The sequence below is a fragment of the Salvelinus namaycush genome, chromosome 4 (assembly GCF_016432855.1).
Source record: "Salvelinus namaycush isolate Seneca chromosome 4, SaNama_1.0, whole genome shotgun sequence".
Taxonomy (NCBI): domain Eukaryota; kingdom Metazoa; phylum Chordata; class Actinopteri; order Salmoniformes; family Salmonidae; genus Salvelinus; species Salvelinus namaycush.
In genome coordinates, this window is record NC_052310.1 from 36588219 (window position 1) to 36612500 (window position 24282).

At 41.8% G+C, this 24282-nt stretch overlaps 1 protein-coding gene across 1 annotated transcript in view; it reads right to left on the reverse strand.

Moving 5' to 3' along the window:
- The window catches only part of LOC120046488 (adhesion G protein-coupled receptor A3-like), a 321556-nt gene that overhangs the window by 238598 nt on the left and 58676 nt on the right, over nt 1–24282 (reverse strand). Inside the window, exons 3-4 of the mRNA XM_038991766.1 lie at nt 2371–2442; nt 139–210 (exon numbers count right to left, since the gene is read on the reverse strand). Of these exons, the coding sequence (XP_038847694.1) occupies nt 139–210; nt 2371–2442 (144 nt within the window). The remainder of the gene's footprint in view (nt 1–138; nt 211–2370; nt 2443–24282) is intronic.

The window sequence follows — 24282 nt, forward strand, 5'->3', positions numbered from 1 at the left end:
TGTACAAGTAAAACGCCACAGTATCTGCTAATGCATTACTTTGAAAGAGCCTTATCTAAGAGAAACAACATATTTCCTACACACGCATCTCAAATTGTGCGCACCGTACTGTATGTTTTCAATTTAGAGATTACTCACAATTTAGAAAGATTGCCAAGGTCTACAAACATTTCAGGAGAGAGGCAGCCAATCCGATTGTTGGAGAGATCCCTATAAGGACAAAAAGCAAACTTTAAATTGTGGCTTAGAGATAAGCCAAGCACATCTGACTTAAAGCATTAAGAGCACTGATCATAGCAGTAGAGCTGGCAGTGAGGGGATGTGTGTGTGAGAGAACACAGAACGAGCTTGGCTGTGACAACAAGTGTGTGTGTGTGTGTGTGTGTGTGTGTGTGTGTGTGTGTGTGTGTGTGTGTGTGTGTGTGTGTGTGTGTGTGTGTGTGTGTGTGTGTGTATGTGTGTGTGTGTGTGTGTGTGATGTGCCGTCTCTTCTCATAATAATCTATTAACGAGAGCTTAAGCAGCTCAAGGAACTGTGATGTTAAACCACCAGTCCAATGTTTATTTATTCCAACACGCGAGATATCAACACTGACCTTCTGTAACCCCTCACATCCCCATCCATCCTCACACGCGCACACACACACACTGAGGGCTGTCGTGGCTCCGTGCCCTTTCCCTCTGTAATTAAAGAGCTGCTTTGCTGGAGCAGCTGTGGGAAAATAAGCAAGGCTCTCGAGTAATCACCAGTTGGGGAGCACTTAAATTAGCACTCTGCTGCTCCCAGAGCCGGGCGCACACGCCAAAGTTATTATAGTGAACGAAAACTGAAAATAAAATAAAAACTAAAATTGGAAAAACAATTTAGTCAACTGAAATAAAATAATTAAGAAAAACATTTGAAAAACTAAAACTATACTGTATCTATTATCCTTGACTGCAAAACAAACTAAAATAAAAATAAAAACCATAATAAATTATCTTTAGTTTTAGATATTTTGGGCAAAAATCGAATGGGGTTTTCATGCTTTTTTTCTAATGGGGTTTTCGAGCTTCTGAATCTGTCCTGTAAAGGCTGCCAGTAGATGGCAATGTTTCAAATAGGCCTAGCTTGTGCATCTGTAACAGTATAACTTTAAACCGTCCCCTCGCCCCGACACGGGCGCAAACCAGGGACCTTCTGCACACATCAACAACGGTCGCCCACGAAGCGTCGTTACCCATCGCGCCACAAAGGCCGCGGCCCTTGCAGAGCAAGGGGAAACCCTACTTAAGTCTCAGAGCAAGCGACGTAACTGATTGAAATGCTAGTAGCGCGTACCCGCTAACTAGCTAGCCATTTCACATCCGTTACACATCACTATCACTAGCTATCAGTAGCCAACAGGGAAGAAATCAGAGGGCGAGCGCAGAGTGTGAACCATAGGCGTGAACAATGGCGGCAGCAAACCCAACACCAGCAGTGGTCGATCACAAAAGGCAAAGACCCGTATGGGATTATATTGAGTACGTCGCTGGAAAAGAGAAAAGGCAAAAGTATTGTAGTGCCCGAAAATGGCAGCGTGTGTGGCACAGATATGAAAGGGAAAAACCCAACCAACCTCAAAGTTCATCTGAACAGCACCCACAAAGAATTTCAGGATAAAGACAAGGTGAGACAGACGTTATTTTATTTTTGGAATTCGGGTAAGAATTCTACTCTTGGTATCATATGAACACACTTAAAACGTGTGAGCTTTACAAAATGAGCTTTACAATTTGCAGACATTTATTCTGTGCTAACAAGAAGGGTGTGAACAATTTGAAAAATATCTATCTAGACCTTTGCCACCTAGGATATTTGTGTGACCGGACCGTCAAATAGTACTTTAGTAGCCCTGCTAAAGGCCTAAAACACATAAATGTTGCCTCTCATGCATAAGGCTACTTTCTGTCCCTAACACTAAAACGAAATAATATAAAAACTGAATAAAAACTAGTAAATCAAGTCTGAAAACTAAAACAAAAATCTAAAAACTAATAGAAAATCACAAAACTACAATAAACTTGGCACACGCACCCCAAATCAGCACTGTTGCAACACCCCAGCAGCCTAAAAACCCCTAACAATCATGACGGAATTAAGTAATTTACGCCAGAGACAGAGAGAGAATGTGTGTGTGTTTTATCTACCACTTCAGGAAAGAGTGAATCTGCTTCTTCTTCTTTAATTATGATGAAGCCATCAAAGGAAGCTCTTCTGTCATAATTGCCATGTGGAATAACTCACCTCTCTCCCCGCCCTCCCCTCAACTCACCAACGGCCCCCTAAGACCCTGGCCTTGTCACTCTGGGTAGCCCAACCACTATGACAAACCCCTTCATACTCACAGTCTCCTCAGAGCCACCAGTCCACGGAAGGCCCCGTGCTCCACCGTGCTAATTAAATTATTCCTCAGGTCCCTAGAGAGAGAGAGTCAGAGAGAGAGAGAGAGAGAGACACACAGAGAGAGGGGAGGGAGACAGAGCCAGATACAGAAAGAGAGAGAAAGAGCGCGAGAGAGAAAGAGCGCGTGTGAGAGAGAAAGAGCGCGTGTGAGAGAGAAAGAGCGAGAGAGAAAGAGCACATATGAGAAAGAGCGAGAGAGAAAGAGCACATATGAGAGAGAGAGAGAGAGAGAGAGAGAGAGAGAGAGAGAGAGAGAGAGAGAGAGAGAGAGAGAGAGAGAGAGAGAGAGAGAGAGAGAGAGAGAGAGAGAGAGAAGGTACTTATTATGCAACTGTGGGTTTTAAGAGTCACATTGCTGGAGACAGGGAAGGGGACTGCCCCTTAAAATGCTCTCATCTGGCAGTAGTGGTTGGCAGTTAGCAATGACATTCACTGAGCTGGGCTCTCATCAGGGACAAGCATGCAAGCTCATTGTGACATTAAGATGTAAACTCCAGCCTCCCTCCAACAAAATGTGATTAATTCCAAAATGCTATACTGTATATCCATATTTAAAAATGTTGGTAAATTAGCTTTGGAAATAATGAAAGATTCGTGTTTTTTTCACCATCTAATCATGGCATGGGGTTGTTCAATGATAGATGTCTATTTGTTTATACCACATGATGGTATACTTATTTAGAGAAACAAATCATCATGTATTTTTGCTAAATGCTATATATCCGCCTCACTCTCAGAGAAATAAGTAGTACTTCTAGGTTTGACACAGTCAAATGTTACAAATAACAACTTTTTTATAAAGAACTGTACAAATGATACATTTGACATCAGTGCATTCAGAAAGTATTCAGACCACTTGACTTTTTCCACTTTGTTACGTTACAGCCTTATTCTAAAATTGATTCAATAGTTTTTTCCCCCCTCATCAATCTACACACAATACCCCAAAATTACAAAGCAAAATCAGGTTTTTAGAAATGTTTGCAAATGTATCTTTTTTAACAGAAATTTCACATTTACGTAAGTATTCAAACCCTTTACTCAGTACTTTGTTGAAGCACCTTTTGCAGCAATTACAGCTTCGAGTCTTCTTGGGTATGACGATACAAAGCTTGGCACACCTGTATTCGGGGAGTTTCTCAAGGGCATGTCGACATATCTCCCACAAGGTCAAAAACGGGGACCCGAACCAGCGACCCATCAGCCCTAGCTCCCAACCGCCAGGCCACCAGACCTCCAAGATCCCCCCTCACAGTTCCCCAAGAGCTGCCCCTCAACCATCCGAGACCCCCCCCCCCCCACCCCCCGAGAAAAATAAAATTAAATAACTCCACTCCCACTTGTCTCCAATTTCACATCCCACCCCTCAGCTTCCTTCCCATTACAACTATCTCTGCTGGCCACCCTCTTCAGATTTCTATGCACAATATATCTTTCAACTATGTTGTGATGTTTAACATAGAATTTGAATCTATCTAATCGAATTGAATCCACAGATTGAGAGTTGAAGATAAATACTTTTACTAAGAGTATTAGTATATTAGTAATTGACTGACCCGGTCTCTCCAGATCTCCCAATATTGGCTGTGCTAGAGAATTTAAAACCTTTTGTTTAAGAACATAGTATATGGGATTGATTTTAAGAAATATAACTTAATTCATTTGACTAGTATTATGGTGTTTCTATTCCAAGAAAAATGACAAATGAAACCCTCAGGGTTTCTGTTAGGATGGAACGGAAAATATGGCTCTGTACAACGTGACTGTCGGGAGTAGGCTATAGTACTAAGAGCATAACATTTCCACACCCTAATTGTAGTCTAACCAATACCCAAACGGAGATTCAGTGAAAATAAAAATCTCATTGATTTATCAAGACCAGTCCCCATGCTTGTCTCAGAGCAGCGTGAAACGGTGCTGAAATAATTGACCATACGTGGGTAAGCTATTGCCTCAAAACCTGTTGCTTCTAACTTCAATATGCTTTTTAAATAAATAAGACCTACACCACTTTTAACAGCACATTACTCAACACTAGTGAGACTCATGTCACCTACGGTAGGCCTACAGTATACCTAACAATATTTTTTTAATTGACGTGACTCTCCGCCAAAAATTACATTTAGAGGATTGGAGGATTCTAAATTAATATCTAAGGGGAATTTTTCGTCAGGGAAAATCTGATCTGTGAGAATATCTAAGGGGCTTTTATATAATTCTAAATGAATTAATAATAATAGTGCGCTGCTCTATGGGACTCCCAATCACAGTCGGATGTGATACAGCCTGCGAAAAACACGTAATATTGACTCTTTGGTCTTTTTATATATCAACTCATGGAATCGGTACATCAAAAATCTCTTCAACTTTTTTGCAATCTGTATGGCACAGAAAGTGTTCAGACCCCTGCCCTTTTTCCACATTTTGTTACGTTACAGCCTTATTCTAAAATGGGTTGAATCTTTTTCCCCCTCATCAATCTACACACAATACCCCCATAATAACAAAGCAAAAATTGTTTTTTAGAAATGTTTGCAAATGTATATAAAAAAAACTGAAATAGCTTATTTACATACGTATTCAGACCCTTTGCTATGAGACTCAAAATTGAGCTCAGGTGCATCTTGTTTCCATTGATCATCCTTGAGATGTTTCTACAACGTGATTGGAGTCCACCTGTGGTAAATTAAATTGATTGGACATGATTTGGAAAGGCACATACCTCTCTATATAAAGGTCCCACAGTTGACAGTGCATGTCAGAGAAAAAAACAAGCCATGAAGTCGAAGGCATTGTCCATAGAGCTCCGAGACAGGTTTGTGTCGAGGCACAGATCTGGGGAAGGGTACCAAAACATTTCTGCAGCATTAAAGGTCCCCAAGAACACAGTGGCCTGGATCATTCTTAAATGGAAGAAGTTTGGAACCACCAAGACTCTTCCTAGAGCTGGCCACCCAGCCAAACTGAGCAATCAGGGTAGAAGGGCCATGGTCAGGGAGGTTACCAAGAACCTCATGGTCACCCTGACAGAGCTCTAGAGTTCCTCTGTGGAGATGGGAGAACCTTCCAGAAGGACAACCATCTCTGTAGCACTACACCAATCAGGTGTTTATGGTAGAGTGTCCAGACAGAAGCCACTCCTCAGTAAAAGGCACATGACAGCGTGCTTGGAGTTTGCCAAAAGGCACCTAAAGACTCTCAGACCATGAGAAACAAGACTCTTTGGCCTGAATGCCAAGCGTCACGTCTGGAGGAAACCTGGCACCTTCCCTACGGTGAAGAATGCTCGTGACAGCATCATGCAGTGGGGATGTTTTTCAGCAGCAGAGACTGTGAGACTAGTCAGGATCGAGGTAAAGATTAACAGAGCAAAGTACAGAGAGATCCTTGATAAAAACCTGCTCCAGAGCGCTCAGAAAATCAGACTGGGGGCGAAGGTTCACATTCCAAAAGAAAACGACCCTAAGCACATAGCCACTCCTGCAATGTCTTGGCTTCGGGACAAGTCTCTGAATGTCCTTGAGTGGCCTAGCCAGAGCCCGGACTTGAACCCAATCGAACATATCTGTAGAAACCTGAAAATAGCTGTGCAGCAATGCTCCCCATCCAACCTGACAGAGCTTGAGAGGATCTGCAGAGTAGAATGGGAGAAACTACCCAAAGAAAGGTGTGCCAAGCTTGTAGCGTCATACCCAAGACTCAAGGCTGTGTAATCGCTGCCAAAGGTGCTTCAAGTACTTTGTAAAGGGTCTGAATACTTAGGTAAATGTGATTTCAGTTTATTTTTGATAAATTAGCAAAGATTTCTAAAATCCTGTGTCATTATGGGGTATTGTGTGCAGATTGATGGGGGGGATATTTAATAAATGTTATAAGGCTGTATTTTAACAATGTGGAAAAAGTCAAGGGGTCTGAATACTTTCCGAAGGCACTGTATATACAGTACCAGTCAAAAGATTGGACACACCTACTCATTCAAGGGTTTTTCTTTATTTGTTACCAATTTCTACATTGTAGAATAATAGTGAAGACATCAAAACTATGAAATAACACATATGGAATCATGTAGTAACCAAAAAAGTGTTCAACAAATCAAAATATATTTTAGGTACTTCAAAAGTAGCCACCCTTTGTCTTGAAGACTGCTTTGCACACTCTTGGCATTCTCTCAACCAGCTTCATGAGGTAGTCACCTGGAATGTGTTTCAATTAACCTTTCAGTGCTACCCATCCCGGATCCGGGAGCATCCTCATCAAAAAAGCTGACTAGCATAGCCTAGCCTAACGGGACATCATATAATATAATTTCATGAAATCACAAGTCCAATACAGCAAATGAAAGATAAACATCTTGTGAATCCAGCCATCATTTCCGATTTTTAAAATGTTTTACAGCGAAAACACAATATGTATTTATATTAGCTAACCACAATAGCCAAACACACAACGGCATGTTTTCACCATGTTTCCACCGCATAGGTAGCTTTCACAAAACCCAGAAAAAGAGATAAAATGAATCACTAACCTTGAACAACTTCATCAGATGACAGTCTTATAATTATAACATCATGTTATACAATACATTTATGTTTTGTTCGAAAATGTGCATATTTGAGGTATAAATCGTAGTTTTACATTGCAGCCACCATCACAAATAGCACCAAAGCAGCCAGAATAATTACAGAGAGCAACGTGAAATACATAAATACTCATCATAAAACATTTATGAAAAATACATGGTGTACAGCAAATGAAAGATAAACATCTTGTGAATCCAGCCAATATTTTCCGATTTTTTAAGTGTTTTACAGCGAAAACACAATATATATCTCTATTAGCTCACCACAATAGCCAAACACACAATGCCATTTATTCACCGTAAAGATAGCTTTCACAAAACCGACAAATAGAGATAAAATTAATCACTAACCTTTGGACAACTTCATCAGATGACAGTCTTATAACATCATGTTATCTTCTTGTGAATAGGGGGGCGCTGTTTTCACTTTGGAAAAAATCGTGCCCAAATTAAACGGCCTCGTACTCTGTTCTAGATCATACAATATGCATATTATTATTACTATTGGATAGAAAACACTCAGAAGTTTCTAAAACGGTTTGAATTATATCTGTGAGTAAAACAGAACTCATTTTGCAGCAAACTTCCATACAGGAAGTGAAAATTCTGAAAACGAGGCTCTGTGTCAGGGCCTGCCTATTCAACTGGCTTTTATTTATCGATCTGTATGCACTTCATACGCCTTCCACTAGATGTCAACAGGCAGTAGAAGGTTGAATGGGGTGTCTAGCTTGATGTGAGGCCGAATAAGAGCTTTTGGAGTGGCAGGTCCGGTATTTTGTCAGTTTTCGACGCCGCGCAGGGGAACCTCACATTGTCTTCTGAAAAGCTTTCGGTATACACTACGAATTGCTCCGGCTCTCATTTTATTTGATACATATGATAATAACATCATAAAGATGGATTTTCAACCGAGTTTGACCAGTTTATTCGAAGTTTATTGGGAATTTTGGAATTTTTCGTTCCATGCGCCAAGAGATGAAGGACATGTGCGCTCCACAATGCTAGCCAAAGTTGCTAATTCGACAGAAGAAATGGAAATTCTAAAACCAAACAACGATTTATTCTGGACCTAGGACTCCTTGCACAACATTCTGATGGAAGATCAGCAAAAGTAAGACAACATTTATGATGTTATTTCGTATTTCTGTGTAATATGTTGACTCCAACACGGCGGAGAATAGGTGAGCGCTGTCTCACAATAATGCATGCTGTATGTTGTGGTAAAGTTATTTTAAAAAATCTAACACAGCGGTTGCATTAAGAACCAGTGTATCTTTCATTTATTATTAAGTATTTTTATGTAAAGTTTATGATGAGTTCTTTGGTTAGATTAGGTGAGTGTCCAAAATATCTCCGGACATTCTGGTGAATTGTTGCTACGTATTCACAATGTATAACCACGATATGCATAAATACAAAACATAAATGTATTGTATAACATGATGTTATAAGACTGTCATCTGATGAAGTTGTCCAAAGGTTAGTGATTAATTTTATATCTATTGCTGGTTTTTGCGAAAGCTATGTTGGCGGTGAATAAATGTTTTTGTGTGTTTGGCTATTGTGGTAAGCTAATACACTGCTCAAAAAAATAAAGGGAACACTTAAACAACACAATGTAACTCCAAGTCAATCACACTTCTGTGAAATCAAACTGTCCACTTAGGAAGCAACACTGATTGACAATAAATTTCACATGCTGTTGTGCAAATGGAATAGACAAAAGGTGGAAATTATAGGCAATGCAGGTGGTGACCACAGACCACTTCTCAGTTCCTATGCTTCCTGGCTGATGTTTTGGTCACTTTTGAATGCTGGCGGTGCTTTCACTCTAGCGGTAGCATGAGACGGAGTCTACAACCCACACAAGTGGCTCAGGTAGTGCAGCTCATCCAAGATGGCACATCAATGCGAGCTGTGGCAAAAAGGTTTGCTGTGTCTGTCAGCGTAGTGTCCAGAGCATGGAGGCGCTACCAGGAGACAGGCCAGTACATCAGGAGACGTGGAGGAGGCCGTAGGAGGGCAACAACCCAGCAGCAGGACCGCTACCTCCGCCTTTGTGCAAGGAGGAGCAGGTGGAGCACTGCCAGAGCCCTGCAAAATGACCTCCAGCAGGCCACAAATGTGCAACATATTACACAAAAATACGAAATAACATCATAAATATTCTCTTACTTTTGTTGATCTTCCATCAGAATGTTGTGCAAGGAGTCCTAGGTCCAGAATAAATCGTTGTTTGGTTTAAGAATGTCCATTTCTTCTGTCGAATTAGCAACTTTGGCTAGCCATGCGGAGCTCACGTGTCCAACAAATGTTTGCGCATGGAACGAAAAATTCCAAAAGTCCCAATAAACGTTGAATAAACTGGTCAAACTCGGTTGAAAAATCCTACTTTATGATGTTTTTCTCATATGTATCAAATAAAATCAGAGCCGGAGCAATTCGTCGCTTTTCAGAAGACAATGTGAGGTTCCCCTGCGCGCAGATGAAATCTGACAAAAGATCAGACCTGTCACTCCAAAAGCTCTTATTCGGCCTCACATCAAGCTAGACACCCCATTCAACCTTCTACTGCCTGTTGACATCTAGTGGAAGGCGTATGAAGTGCATACAGATCCATAAATAAAAGCCAGTTGAATAGGCAGGCCCTGACACAGAGCCTCATTTACAGCATTTTCACTTCCTGTTTGGAAGTTTGCTGCCAAATGAGTTCTGTTTTACTCACAGATATAATTCAAACCGTTTTAGAAACTTCACAGTGTTTTCTATCCAATAGTAATAATAATATGCATATTGTATGATCTAGAACAGAGTACGAGGCCGTTTAATTTGGGCACGATTTTTTCCAAAGTGAAAACAGCGCCCCCCCTATTAAGAAGAAGTTTTAATAGGTGTGCCTTGTTAAAAGTTAATTTCTGGAATTTCTTTCCTTCTTAATGCATTTCAGCCAATCAGTTGTGTTATGCCAAGGTAGGGGTGGTATACAGAAGATTTGTTTAACACTGTTTTAACACTATTATTTTACAATGTAAAAATAGTACAAATAAAATGAGTAGGTGTGTCCAAACTTTTGACTGGTACTGTATATATATATATATTATTCAATACAGTAATATGACATCTGTATGTGAAAAATTTACATTTTACATTTTAGTAATTTAGCAGATGCTCGTAGCCAGAGCGACTTACAGTAAGAGCATTCATCTTAAGATGGCTAGGTGAGACAACCACATATCACAGTCAAATATACAGGACACAAACATTCCATTCCAGCTAAACAGTGGATATATAGAGTTTGCAAAAAAAAAAAAAAAAGTCATACACATCTAAAATCAATTAATAAAAAATCTGAGAACAGTAATATTTTACAAACACATGAAAGGTACCCATAAGCAATCATTTCTGATGAAAAAACACAAATGCAAAAAATGTGTGGAAATAAACTCTTCATATGTATACCGTAGAATATAGAGTAGGCTACACTTAGCATATTTTTATTTCATCTAGAACTTAAAAGGGTTATTTTGCTGTCCCCATATGAGAACTCTTTGAAGAACCCTTTTTGGAACCAAAAAGGGTTCTCCTATGTGGACAGGCGAAGAACACTTTTGGAACCCTTTTTCTAAGAGTTTAGAGAGGTGAAACCTAACAGTGTTGTTCCCAAAGATCACATGGTCAAGAGAACTCATTGACATGCGAAGACGGCACCTTTTACTAATGCTGTACTATCATGATGAAACCCAGTCGTGAATACACAGCTAACTCTGAATGGTCCTCTCTATTCAGAAAGGAAATAACACTATCTGTTTTGAAGCTATCAGATATTACATACATTTTACAACGACCATCATACTCATCATCAGTGACAGTGAATGACAGTACCATGTGAGACTGACACAAACATTAGAAACATTAGTGTCTTCAGCCAGGATCACTTTGTTCCCAATCCCCACTCCCAGTTTCTCGATTTCCCCAGACCGGATGTTGCTAAAAAATGGACCGGCATCATTTCACAACTCTACTTTTTGGTAGTCTCGGGCCAAAGAAAACTTCCTGAAATTGTGTCCCCCAGGTTTCCTTTGACTGGGCTTGATGAGAATAATTCAGGAGTTATGAGAATCAGAAGGAGCCTGGCTCTCTCTCTGCCCAGATGTGTGTACAGTACAGTACACCAGTGCAGTATGGGTAGTCAAGTCTCATACTCTGTGCCCAACCCCAGCTGCTGGTCAACTCAGCAGTCATATAAACAAGCAAGGCCAGCCACAGGGAATAAAACAATACCACTAGCACTAATAAATATACTGCACCCCTTTCCCAATGTAGCCATAAAAAAACGTCACTATGATAGTTTTCATTTATAACAAGGGACTGCTTAGAAAACAAACAATCTTATTCAGTTGTTTAGAGCCAGAGTAGAATAATGAAATGTTTTACTGTTTATCCAATACATGAGTTGAGTGCCTCTGTCGAATTAATCTGACAGACTGACAAAGAATTAACCACAACTCAAACTACTAAAGGGCATGTTTTCTGCACCATTAGAGATACAGTAGGCCTGTAGACCACCGGCAGTGATTGAATGCTCTGATGGAACTGATGCTAATTCAGTCAACGTAAAAAGTGTAACACACACACAAAAAAGAACAGCGCACAATCATTATCGTCAGATAAATGACTCTTGTCTGTAGTTAATGATGTGTGTCTGCTGTTAAATTGTTCAGTTAAAACACACTCGGCCTGCACCATTATCCCAACCCACCCCCTTTACCCTACCAGTTCATAGGCTAACATTATCCTTGAAGTTGCGATTCACTGCATACTCATTCACTTTAATATATTATTGTGCGTGTAGATTTTTTTGTGTTACACAATGATTGTCATATCGGGATTGAGGTTTGGAAATCTACATAGGCTTTCCATGGACCCGACAGCACATAGTAGGGGCAGTTTCTCTCCAGCCCTCTCTCCAAGTTCTGGAGTTTCCCATATGCTGGTTTTCAAGCACTGCCTCACTATATAACAACCTAGCTAGGACAGCCGAGCTATCCTAAGATGAGCAAGCTAAGAGAGTGGACACAGTAGAAGGGAGAGTGTATATTGAGTGAAGAGTGGAGTACTCTATAGACAGAGAGACAGCTACTGTATGACCAGGGTAGCTTAGATCTCTCCTCATGTCAATGGGAGCCTTTGATCATATAAAGCATCTTCTGAGGGAGAAGGTGGACTGTCCGAGAGAGTAAGGTTTCAATGTGCCATTTGCCTAACGCCTTTTGTTCACAGCACACGCAGCAGCCAACCACAGCCAGAGGCCAGTGCTCCTGTGTCAGAGTTAAGCAGTCAGCAGTTTCTAGCCAGGCCCCAGGCCAGAGGTCAGCAGTGAGAGAGGTCAGAGGTAGGGGAGAGGTAGGTAGAGGACACCGGTGGGCAGACTAGTGCCAACACAACACAGCAAACGCTGCAGGGCACCTGTTCTCAATCATATTGCTCTGTATTGTATGCTGCCATACATTGTGTCTCAAGGTACTATGAGCACTGAGCAGACAATAATTACAGCTGTAACAGCTTCGGTCATGACATGTACTGTGGGTGTGGGGATATTTTGTACTGTGAGCAGACAATAAAGACAGCTGTTGTTGCTTTGATCATATACTGTGGGTTACTCTGTTATCATGTCAATCACTATCCCATTTAAGCATAGCTCATTCTGGAGTGGAGGTTGGTGTGTGTTGTTACATTGTTGTATTGTATTGTTACGTGATTGACAGCAGAGAGAGAGAGAGAAAGGCAGGATGGAAGTCCAGTTGAATAAATAAGTCTTCCTGTTTCCTGAGAGAGTTCTGTTTGTAGCTCCGGTCAGGAGGTGCTCACGCAAACACGCACATACATACGAGCGCACGCACAGAAACACACGCACACACACACACACACACAAACCACACACACACACACACACACACACTACCTACTGTTACCTACAATTGAATTCACTCTAAAACATGTACAGCTGGCTAAACTCAACAAGAGCTGGATGTTTAAACAATAAGCGGTTTCTCCCCCGAACCCTAAGCGTTTAAAGTGTGGCTGGGAACTACACTGTGCATGGTTCTGGCTTTTGTAAAACCCTGACATAAACTCCAATATTTGTGGCTGATGTGTGAAAAGCTACTGAAGTGGTTCCCAATTAATTTTGGCTGTGCTGTAGATCTTAGACTGCTGAAGTTTGGCCCTGAGGATATTAGGCTGTTCACCATATGACACTAATGGGAAGATTCATCTCCTTCTCTGGCCGTTCAGCACAAACACATGCACACACATACAGTACACAAACACGCATGCACAACCATGCACGCACGCACAAACATGCACGCACGCACAGACATGCACGCACGCACAGACATGCACGCACACACGCACACATTCAGACACAAAAACACACACACACATGAAAGTCCCAGGGGACATTGACCTTGGACCATAGACTGTACTCTGACTGGACCACACACACATGCTCCCAGCACGGCCCACGGACTCAGACTTGACATAGTGCAGGATCTGATCACCCGTCTCTGATTCAGCAGAATGGCCTTAGATTCAAAGCCGTTTACATTCTGGTATTTCATGAACAAACAAATACAATTAGTGAGTGACCAGACACTAGGCACTGATCCAAGGGTATACAGGTTACATGATAACGGATTTGCTCCGACCAAAACCCTTTTTTTCACTTCATGCCATTAAATAGAAATGACTAATTACTATTAAGTAACTGGATCCAGAGCTTTTTTTAGTTTACTCAACTTTCGGTTAAAGTGGTACCTTAACTTAAATGTTCAGCTGGCAAAAAACTTCAGAAAATGTTGTATGAAATTCAGTGAACATAAAATGATGTTTGCTCAACTTGTCTCATATGTTCCTTCTACTATTATTTGGGCATCTAACTAAAACGGGCTGTGCAACTGGTTACACACACAACCAGCGCTTTTAACATAGTGTTTTCAAATTACATATTTGACACATACTTCACATACAGTACATGATTACATTGTAAATTTATAGAGTAATTATTATTCAACCTTTATTTCTTAACCCTTATTTTACCAGGTAAGATGACTGAGAACACATTCTAATTTACATCAACAACCTGGGGAATAGTTACAGGGATGAATGAGCCAATTGTGAGCTGGGATATTTCTTTAGACCAGAGAAAAGGGGACCTCCTACTGACCTTCCAACACCACCTACTTTTAACAGAGCTGAGGTTTACTTTGAAGTGCAAAGTGTAGCAATACATGTGAAATCACTCATTGACACAAACATGGTGGCATAGCAGGAAGATTGGTTAGTCGTGAACCAAGAGATTGTGAGTTCAAATCCCAAATCCCATATTCGTATTCCAAGATGGTGTAGCAGTCGGATGTCTGTTTTGTTTGTCTTGTTCCGTGTATATATATGAATATATTCTGTGTATATATATGGTTTTGCTTCGTATATATTTTTTATATTTTTAATCTCAATTTCCATCTACCGACTGAATATACTCTCCTGCACCCCGCCTCACCCAATGTGATATGGATCTGCTATTTTTTATACTTTAGAACCGGAACCCCCTTCAGAAGCAAGCCAGCTAACTAGCTACAAGCTAGTAGTCAGTTAGCCACTGCTAGCGGTCATCACCGTTAACTCGGACATCTGCCAGCCTCAGCCCGGTCAATTCCTGCCAGTCTGCGCAGCACGATATCAACCCAGAGCATATAGGACTGCTTTTTCTCTACCAAATCTCCGGATTCTTACCGCAAGCTAAGAACCTTTACTCCGGATCATCACAGCTAGCTAGCTAGCTGCTATCCGAGTGGCTACTCCTGGCTAACGTCTCTGTCCCGAAGCAAGAACCAGATAGCCTGGATCTAGGCCCAACTCCCGGCTAGCCGAAGAGATCCATCAGACAATTCCTGGGCTTCAATACCTCTCTTGCCAATTGGCCTGGACCTTTTGCTGCCGACACGGAACCCTGCCGATCCATTATGACTGGTCTGCCGACGTAACCGTCCGAGGGGGTTTCAACAGGCTTTTCAGTTGAGACGTCCCCCTGAGGCCCATCTGCTAGCCTGCTATCCCCGGCCTCCTAGCTGTCTGAATCGCCATGCCTCCAGCTCGCCTAGCTACTCACTGGACCCTATGATCACTCGGCTACACATGCCTCTCCCTAATGTCAATATGCTTTATCTATTGCTGTTTTGGTTAGTGATTTTTGTCTTATTTCACTGTGGAGCCTCCAGCCCTGCTCAATATGCCTTAGCTAACCCTTTTGTTCCACATCCCACACATGCGGTGACAACACCTGGCTTAAAAGGTGCCTCTAGAGACAAAACCTCTCTCATCGTCACTCAATGCCTAGGCTTACCTCCACTGTACTCACATCCTACCATACCTTTGTCTCTACATTATGCCTTGAATCTAATCTTCCGTGCCCAGAAATCTGCTCCTTTTACTCTTTGTTTCGAACGCACTAGACGACCAGTTCTTTTAGCCTTTAGCCGTACCCTTATCCTACTCCTCCTCTGTTCCTCTGCTGATGTAGAGGATGAGGATAACCCAGGCCCTGCAGCCCCAGCATCACTCCCATTCCCCAGGCGCTGTCATTTGTTGACTTCTGTAACCGTAAAAGCCTTGGTTTCATGCATGTTAACATTAGAAGCCTCCTCCCTAAGTTTGTTTTATTCACTGCTTTAGCACACTCTGCCATCCCGGATGTCCTAGCCATGTCTGAATCCTGGCATAGGAAGGCCACCAAAAATCCTGAAATGTCCATCCCTAACTATAACAGCTTCCGACAAGATAGAACTGCCAAAGGGGGCGGAGTTGCAATCTACTGCAGAGATAGCCTGCAGAGTTCTGTCATACCATTCAGGTCTGTGCCCAAACAATTCAAGCTTCAACTTTTAAAAATCCACCTTTCCAGAAACAAGTCTCTCACCGTTGCCACTTGTTATAGACCCCTTCAGCCCCCAGCTGTGCCCTGGACACCATATGTGAATTGATGTCCATCTATCTTCAGAGTCCATATTGTTAGGTGACCTAAACTGGGCCATGCTTAACACCCCAGCCGTGCTACAATCTAAGCTAGATGCCCTCAATCTCACACAAAATGATCAAGGAACCTACCAGGTACAACCCTAAATCCGTAACCATGGGCACCCTCTGAGATATCATCCTGACCAACTTGCCCTCTAAATACACCTCTGCTGTCTTCAAACAGGATCTCAGAGGTCACTGCCCCATTGCCTGCATGCGTAATGGGTCATTCTTCAAAGGGGGAGACACTCTAGACCCAAACTTTTATAGACCTATATCCATCCTGCCCTGCCTTTCTAAAATCTTCGAAAGCCAAGTTAACAAACAGATCACCGACCATTTCGAATCCCACCGTACCTTCTCCACTATGCAATCTGGTTTCCGAGCTGGTCATGGGTGCACCTCAGCCACGCTCAAGGTCATAAACGACATCATAACCGCCATCGATAAAAGACAGTACGGTGCAGCCGTCTTCATCGACCTGGCCAAGGCTTTTGACTCTGTCAATCACTGCATTCTTATCGGCAGACTCAATAGCCTTTGCTTCTCAAATGACTGCCTCGCCTGGTTCACCAACTACTTCTCAGATAGAGTTCAGTGTGTCAAATCGGAGGGCCTGTTGTCCGGACCTCTGGCAGTCTCTATGGGGTTGCCACAGGGTTCAATTCTCGGGCCGACTCTTTTCTCTGTATATATCAATGATGTCGCTCTTGCTGCTGGTGATTCTCTGATCCACCTCTACGCAGACGACACCATTCTGTATGCATCTGGCCCTTCTTTGGACACTGTGCTAACAAACCTGCAAACGAGCTTCAATGCGTACAACACTCCTTCCGTGGCCTCCAACTGCTTTTAAACGCTAGTAAAACTAAGTGCATGCTCTTCAACCGATTGCTGCCCGCACCCTCCCGCCCGACTAGCATCACTACTCTGGACGGTTCTGACCTAGAATATGTGGACAACTACAAATACCTAGTTGTCTAGTTAGACTGTAAACTCTCCTTCCAGACTCACATTAAGCATCTCCAATCCAAAATTACTCAATTGTAATTATTTAGCATCTAAGGACTATTTATTGCCTACCTCCCTATTCTTTTACATTTGCACACACTGGACATAGATTTTTCTATTTTTCTTTTCTATTGTGTTATTGACTGTATGTTTGTTTATCCCATGTGTAACTCTGTGTTGTTGTTTTTGTCGCACTGCTTTGCTTTATCTTGGCCAGGTCGCAGTTGTAAATGAGAACTTGTTCTCAAGTGGCCTACCTGGTTAAAAACTTCTTAGGGATAGGGGGCAGTATTCGGAAGTTCGGATGACTGAGATGCCAAAAGTAAACTGCCTGTTCCTCAGGGTCAGAAGCTAGGATATGCATATAATTGGTAGTATTGGAGAGAAAACACTCTGAAGTTTCAAAAAATGTTAAAATAATGTCTGTGAGTATAACAGAACTGATATGGCAAGCGAAAACCGAAGGAGATTCCATCCAGATTTCTTTTTTGTTGAGGTGACAACCCATTGAAATGCCTGTCTATGGGAAAATCAAAGGAAATCCTCCCAGATTATACACTGCTCAAAAAAATAAAGGGAACACTAAAATAACACATCCTAGATCTGAATGAATTAAATATTCTTATTAAATACTTTTTTCTTTACATAGTTGAATGTGCTGACTACAAAATCACACAAAAATTATCAATGGAAATCAAATTTATCAACCCATGGAGGTCTGGATTTGGAGTCACACTCAAAATTAAAGTGGAAAACCACACTACAGGCTGATCCAACTTTGATGTAATGTCCTTAAAACAAGTCAAAATGAGGCTCAGTAGTGTGTGTGGCCTCCACGTGCCTGTATGACCTCCCTACAACGCCTGGGCATGCTCCTGATGAGGTGGCGGATGGTCTCCTGAGGGATCTCCTCCAAGACCTGGACTAAAGCATCCGCCAACTCCTGGACAGTCTGTGGTGCAACGTGGCGTTGGTGGATGGAGCGAGACATGTTGTCCCAGATGTGCTCAATTGGATTCAGGTCTGGAGAACGGGCGGGCCAGTCCATAGCATCAATGCCTTCCTCTTGCAGGAACTGCTGACACACTCCAGCCACATGAGGTCTAGCATTGTCTTGCATTAGAAAGAACCCAGGGCCAACCGCACCAGCATATGGTCTCACAAGGGGTCTGAGGATCTCATCTCGGTACCTAATGGCAGTCAATCTACCTCTGGCGAGCACATGGAGGCCCCACAAAGAAATGCCACCCCACACCATGACTGACCCACCGCCAAACCGGTCATGCTGGAGGATGTTGCAGGCAGCAGAACGTTCTCCACGGCGTCTCCAGACTCTGTCACGTCTGTCACATGTGCGTGTGAACCTGCTTTCATCTGTGAAGAGCACAGGGCGCCAGTGGCGAATTTGCCAATCTTGGTGTTCTCTGGCAAATGCCAAACGTCCTGCACGGTGTTGGGCTGTAAGCACAACCCCCACCTGTGGACGTCGGGCCCTCATACCACCCTCATGGAGTCTATTTCTGACCGTTTGAGCAGACACATCCACATTTGTGGCCTGCTGGAGGTCATTTTGCAGGGCTCTGGCAGTGCTCCTCCTAATCCTCCTTGCACAAAGGCGGAGGTAGCGGTCCTGCTGCTGGGTTGTTGCCCTCCTACGGCCTCCTCCACGTCTCCTGATGTACTGGCCTGTCTCCTGGTAGCGCCTCCATGCTCTGGACACTACGCTGACAGACACAGCAAACCTTCTTGCCACAGCTCGCATTGATGTGCCATCCTGGATGAGCTGCACTACCTGAGCCACTTGTGTGGGTTGTAGACTCCGTCTCATGCTACCACTAGAGTGAAAGCACCGCCAGCATTCAAAAGTGACCAAAACATCAGCCAGGAAGCATAGGAACTGAGAAGTGGTCTGTGGTCACCACCTGCAGAACCACTCCTTTATTGGGGGTGTCTTGCTAATTGCCTATAATTTCCACCTTTTGTCTATTCCATTTGCACAACAGCATGTGAAATTTATTGTCAATCAGTGTTGCTTCCTAAGTGGACAGTTTGATTTCACAGAAGTGTGATTGACTTGGAGTTACATTGTGTTATTTAAGTGTTCCCTTTATTTTTTTGAGCAGTGTAGTTCCTATGGCTTCCACTAGAAAGGGTTTCAGGCTTGTTTTTTTTAAATGAGCTAGAATTTGTAGTTTTTCAAGGTGGCTCTCATTTTGACTGTAGTCTTGTGGCGTGCGTGGATGAGGGCGCACTCTTCGTTATTTATCTCCGGTATTGAACACACTATTCTCCATCTTAAATAAAGGTGAAATAAATAAAATAAAAAGTTTAATAATAATATCTGTGAACATGCACGTGTAATCATGTATGTCAACGTGTGTCAAATATGTATGTTGAAAACATTGTATGGCAAAAACACAGTGTGTTTGTAACTAGATCTACAGCCTTTTTTTGTGAAGATGTCCAAATAATAATTTCAAGTTTGGGCCAGCTAAAAATGTTAAGTTCAGGCAACACTTTGATTGAAAAGTTGAGTAAACTAAAAAAGACTGTGGAACCAGTTACTTATTAATAATATTTTGAAACAACTATAGGATTTTATAGTAGGAAGAATATAATTGAACTTGGCAAAATAAAATATTGTGCGCGCAATAAAGTGGCTATGTTGAGCGTAAAAGTGATCATTTGAAATAGGTCCTATATGTTAGATTTAGAGTTATTGTACAAACCTTAGACTGCCTTAGAAATCAAAAGATATACGGGCTGCATGACGCAACTATTGGCTATTGATGATTTTTTTTTTTTTACTTCTTATGGCTGTAGGGGCAGTATTGAGTAGCTTGGATGAAAGGTGCACAGAGGTGCCCAGAGTAAACGGCCTGCTCCTCAGTCATAGTTGCTAATATATGCATATTATTATTAGTATTGTATAGAAAACACTCTGAAGTTTCTAAAACTGTTTGTATTATGTCTGTGAGTATAACAGAACTCATATGGCAGGCAAAAACCTGAGAAAAAATCCAAACAGGAAGTGGAAATTCTGAGGCTGGTGGATTTTCAACCAAGCTCCCATTGAAATCCCAGCGAGATATGGATGAGTTTTCACTTCCTATGGCTTCCACTAGATGTCAACAGTCTGTAGAACTTTGTCTGATGACTCTACTGTGAAGGGGGGCCGGATGAGAGGAGAATTAGTCACCACTGCCATGAGGTGACCATGCTTTGACCATGCGTGTTCACATAAGAGGGAGCTCCGTTCCATCGCTCATCTGAAGTCAATGTAATTCTCCGGTTGGAAAGTTATTCAAGATTTATGTTAACAACATTCTAAAGATTGATTCAATACATCGTTTGACATGTTTCTACTGACTGTTACGGAACTTTTGGACATTTCGTCACATTTTAGTGAACGTGCTTTGTGACTTTGGAATTGTTTACCAAACGCGCTAACCAAAGTAGCTAATTGGACATATATAACGGACATTATCTAACAAATCAAGCATTTATTGTGGACCTGGGATTCCTGGGAGTGCATTCTGATGAAGATCATCAAAGGTAAGGGAATATTTATCATGTAATTTCTGGTTTCTGTTGACTCCAACATGGCGGCTAATTTGACTATAGTTCTGAGTGCCGTCTCAGATTATTGCATGGTTTGCTCTTTCCGTAAAGTTTTTTTTAAATCTGACACAGCGGTTGCATTAAGGAGAGGTATATCTATAATTCCATGTGTATAACTTGTATTATCATCTACATTTATGATGAGTATTTCTGTTGAATAGATGTGGCTATGCACTATCACTGGATGTTTTTGGAACTAGTGAACGTAACACGCCAATGTAAACTCAGATTTTTTTATATAAATATGAACTTTATCAAACAAAACATACATGTATTGTGTAACATGAAGTCCTATGAGTGTCATCTGATGAAGATCATCAAAGGTTAGTGATTTATTTTATCTCTATTTGTGCTTTTTGTGACTGCTATCTTTGGCTGGAAAAATGGCTGTGCTTATTCTGTGGCTTGGTGGTGACCTAACATAATCGTTTGTGGTGCTTTCGCTGAAAAGCATATTTGAAATCGGACACTTTGGTGGGATTGACAACAAGATTACCTTTAACATGGTATAAGACACATGTATGTCTGAGGAATTTTAATTATGAGATTTCTGTTGTTTTGAATTTGGCGCCCTGCACTTTCACTGGCTGTTGTCATATCATCCCGTTACCGGGATTGCAGCCATAAGAAGTTATTAAGTATAGCTTGCACTCTTTTCCTTGCCTCAGGCTGCACACGGTGTTCTCTCATATAGTGATCATATTTTCACCCATCAGACTATTCTCAATTTAATGTTGAGATGTAAACTCACGGTGGAGAGATATTCTGTAGCTAAAGGTAATCTATTAGCCTACTAATTATGAAAATATTTTTAAAATGCCATACTACTAGGCTATTCAAAATCAAATACAAATTCACTATAATTGTAGGCTACATCTGAATTTGTTTAATTCAGGGGGGGGGGGGGGGGGGGGGTTGTGCTTGGGCTCAGATATAGGGCTATGCTTATGCATAAGCTCTAATATGCATATGGGTGTTTTGAATTAATAATCCCCTTAGAAAGCACTGTTCATTTAGGCTTTGAAACAACATCCACAACGATCATGTTTTCCACTCAGTTTCAACCTGTTGTTGACCTCTTCAAATGTATCAATCACAGTGTTTAAAAAACACAATACTGTTTTGATGATAAGTGTTTGATGTGATTTTCAAACACATTTGCATTGATGTCAGAGTCGTTAGAGGGACAATAGAGCCCTGAGTACCAGGCCATTAGCGATCTGATGATCGTTACCGAGTTGGGTTCTACTAATGCGTGTCCAGAGTGCATAAGAGGAGATTACCGTGACTCAACAGTCAGGTAGAATGATACTGTGGTCATAACTCATGACTGACAGTGTGGCGGTAATACGGTCAACGCAACAGCCCTAGTGATGACAAATAGTATTGTGTAAGCCCTCTATCATGTTAGGCATGGTATGCCCCATCTTAATTTGTGTTATGCATGATGATAATGTTTTTAGTCTCCAGTAAACAGCATTAATTCTGTAGTTGTGGGGAGCGGAGCCAAAGCCTTCCCCACTGTGCCGTATTCAGGTCAGAGCAGTGGAGACTCTCACAAATACAGAAAACAGAAGAGAGTGCCCTGCTAACAATTGTTCCACAGAATAAAATGTGGAGGGGGAAGGGAGAAAGAGAGCGCAAGAGAAAGAGAGAAAGCGAGAGAGAGCGAGCGAGCGTACATCTCAGTAAGACAAAAATAATGGTGTTACAAAAAAAGTCCAGTTGCCTGGACCACAAATATAAATTCCATCTAAACATCAGCGCCACAGGTAACTTCCACAAAGCTGTGAACGATCTGAGAGACAAGGCAAGAATGGCCTTCTATGCCATCAAAAGGAACATAAAACTTGACATACCAATTAGATTATGGCAAGAAAATACTTGAATCAGTTAAAGAACCCATTGCCCTTTATGGTTGTGAGGTCTGGGGTCTGCTCACCAACCAAGAAGTTTAAAAAAAAATGGGACAAACACCAAATTCAAAATCTGCATGTAAAATTCTGCAAAAATATCCTCAGTGTACAACGTAAAACACCAAATAATGCATGCAGAGCAGAATTACGATTATACCCGCTAATGATCAAAATCCAGAAAAGAGACATTCAATTCTATAACCACCTAAAAGGAAGCGATTCCCAAACCTTCCATAACAAAGCTATCACCTACCGAGAGATGAACCTGGTCCACAAACAGACCCCACAAAGCCCCAGGACAGCAACACAATTAAACCCAACCAAATCATGAGAAAACAAAAAAGATAATTACTTGACACATTGGAAAGAATTAACAAAAAAAACTGTGCAAACTAGAATGCTATTTGGCCCTAAATAGACAGTACACAGTGGCAGAATACCTGACCACTGTGACTGACCCAAAATTAAGAAAAGCTTTGACTATGTGCAGACTCATAGCCTTGCTATTGAGAAAGGCAGAAAGGCTAACGTGGGCATACCTGGCTCTCAAGAGAAGACAGGCTTTTTGTGCACAATGCCCACAAAATTAGGTGGAAACTGAGCTGCACATCCTAACCTCCTGCCAAATGTATGACCGTATAAGACACATATTTCCCTCAGATTACGCAGACCCACAAAGAATTCGAAAACCAATTTTGAAAAACGGCCAAATAAATTTTGGTGAAATACCACAGTGTGCAATCACAGCAACATGATTTGTGACCTGTGCCACAAGAAAAGGGAAACCAGTGAAGAGAAAACACCATTGTACCGATATGACATTTTTGGCCGATACCAATATCGGATATTTTCCTTGCCAAAAAAAAACAATAGCGATAACCGATATTTTAAATCTTAGCGTCCTTTTAAGCATTCTAGTACAGTTAAATAGTTGAAACACATACACACACACACACATTTTGTTGGCATTTACGTACGTCCCCATTACCAGTAAAACGTAATCAAAACCTATTTCTTTCACATTACTTGCTGTGCTGTTTCAATGTTAATTTGTTCAGTCTTAACCAGGATTTCATCATACATGTCAAGCAGTGAAGTTTCATCTCTGTCTGTCCGTGGCCTCTCTTCCTCGGTACGCACTGGCACTGTATCCATTTCCATCTTGTCCAGCTGTATCTAACATTTCACGTAAACCCTGTTCCTTGTCTGCATCATAGTAGTAATCCTTGTACCTAGCATCGAGCATGGTGGCGACACAGTAGAGGCTCAGAGAGAATGCCACCGAATCGGTTGTTCACAGCCTCTAGTAGAGTTCTTTTCCAAGTTAACCCGATGGTCTGTGTTGGCATTTTTGTTGAGCAGGCGTTTCAATGCCATGACAGGGTATCACATCTGCTGCAGACGTAGTTGAGCTTATTTCTCGAGTCAGTTGTTCGAATGGAGCTAGGAGTGTTCATGTTTCAAACATGTTCTCAAATGCCATTGAAATGGCAGCAGCGGTATGAGAACCAGCACATTCTTGAGCATGCAATAAGGCTTTCCTCAGTACGAAATCCTTGTCGACCCACTGTGCTGTCAGACTCATAATGCTCATGGGGCTGACAGCATGTGTAACTCTGGTAGGGCAACATCTGAAGAACAGCGCCTACTTG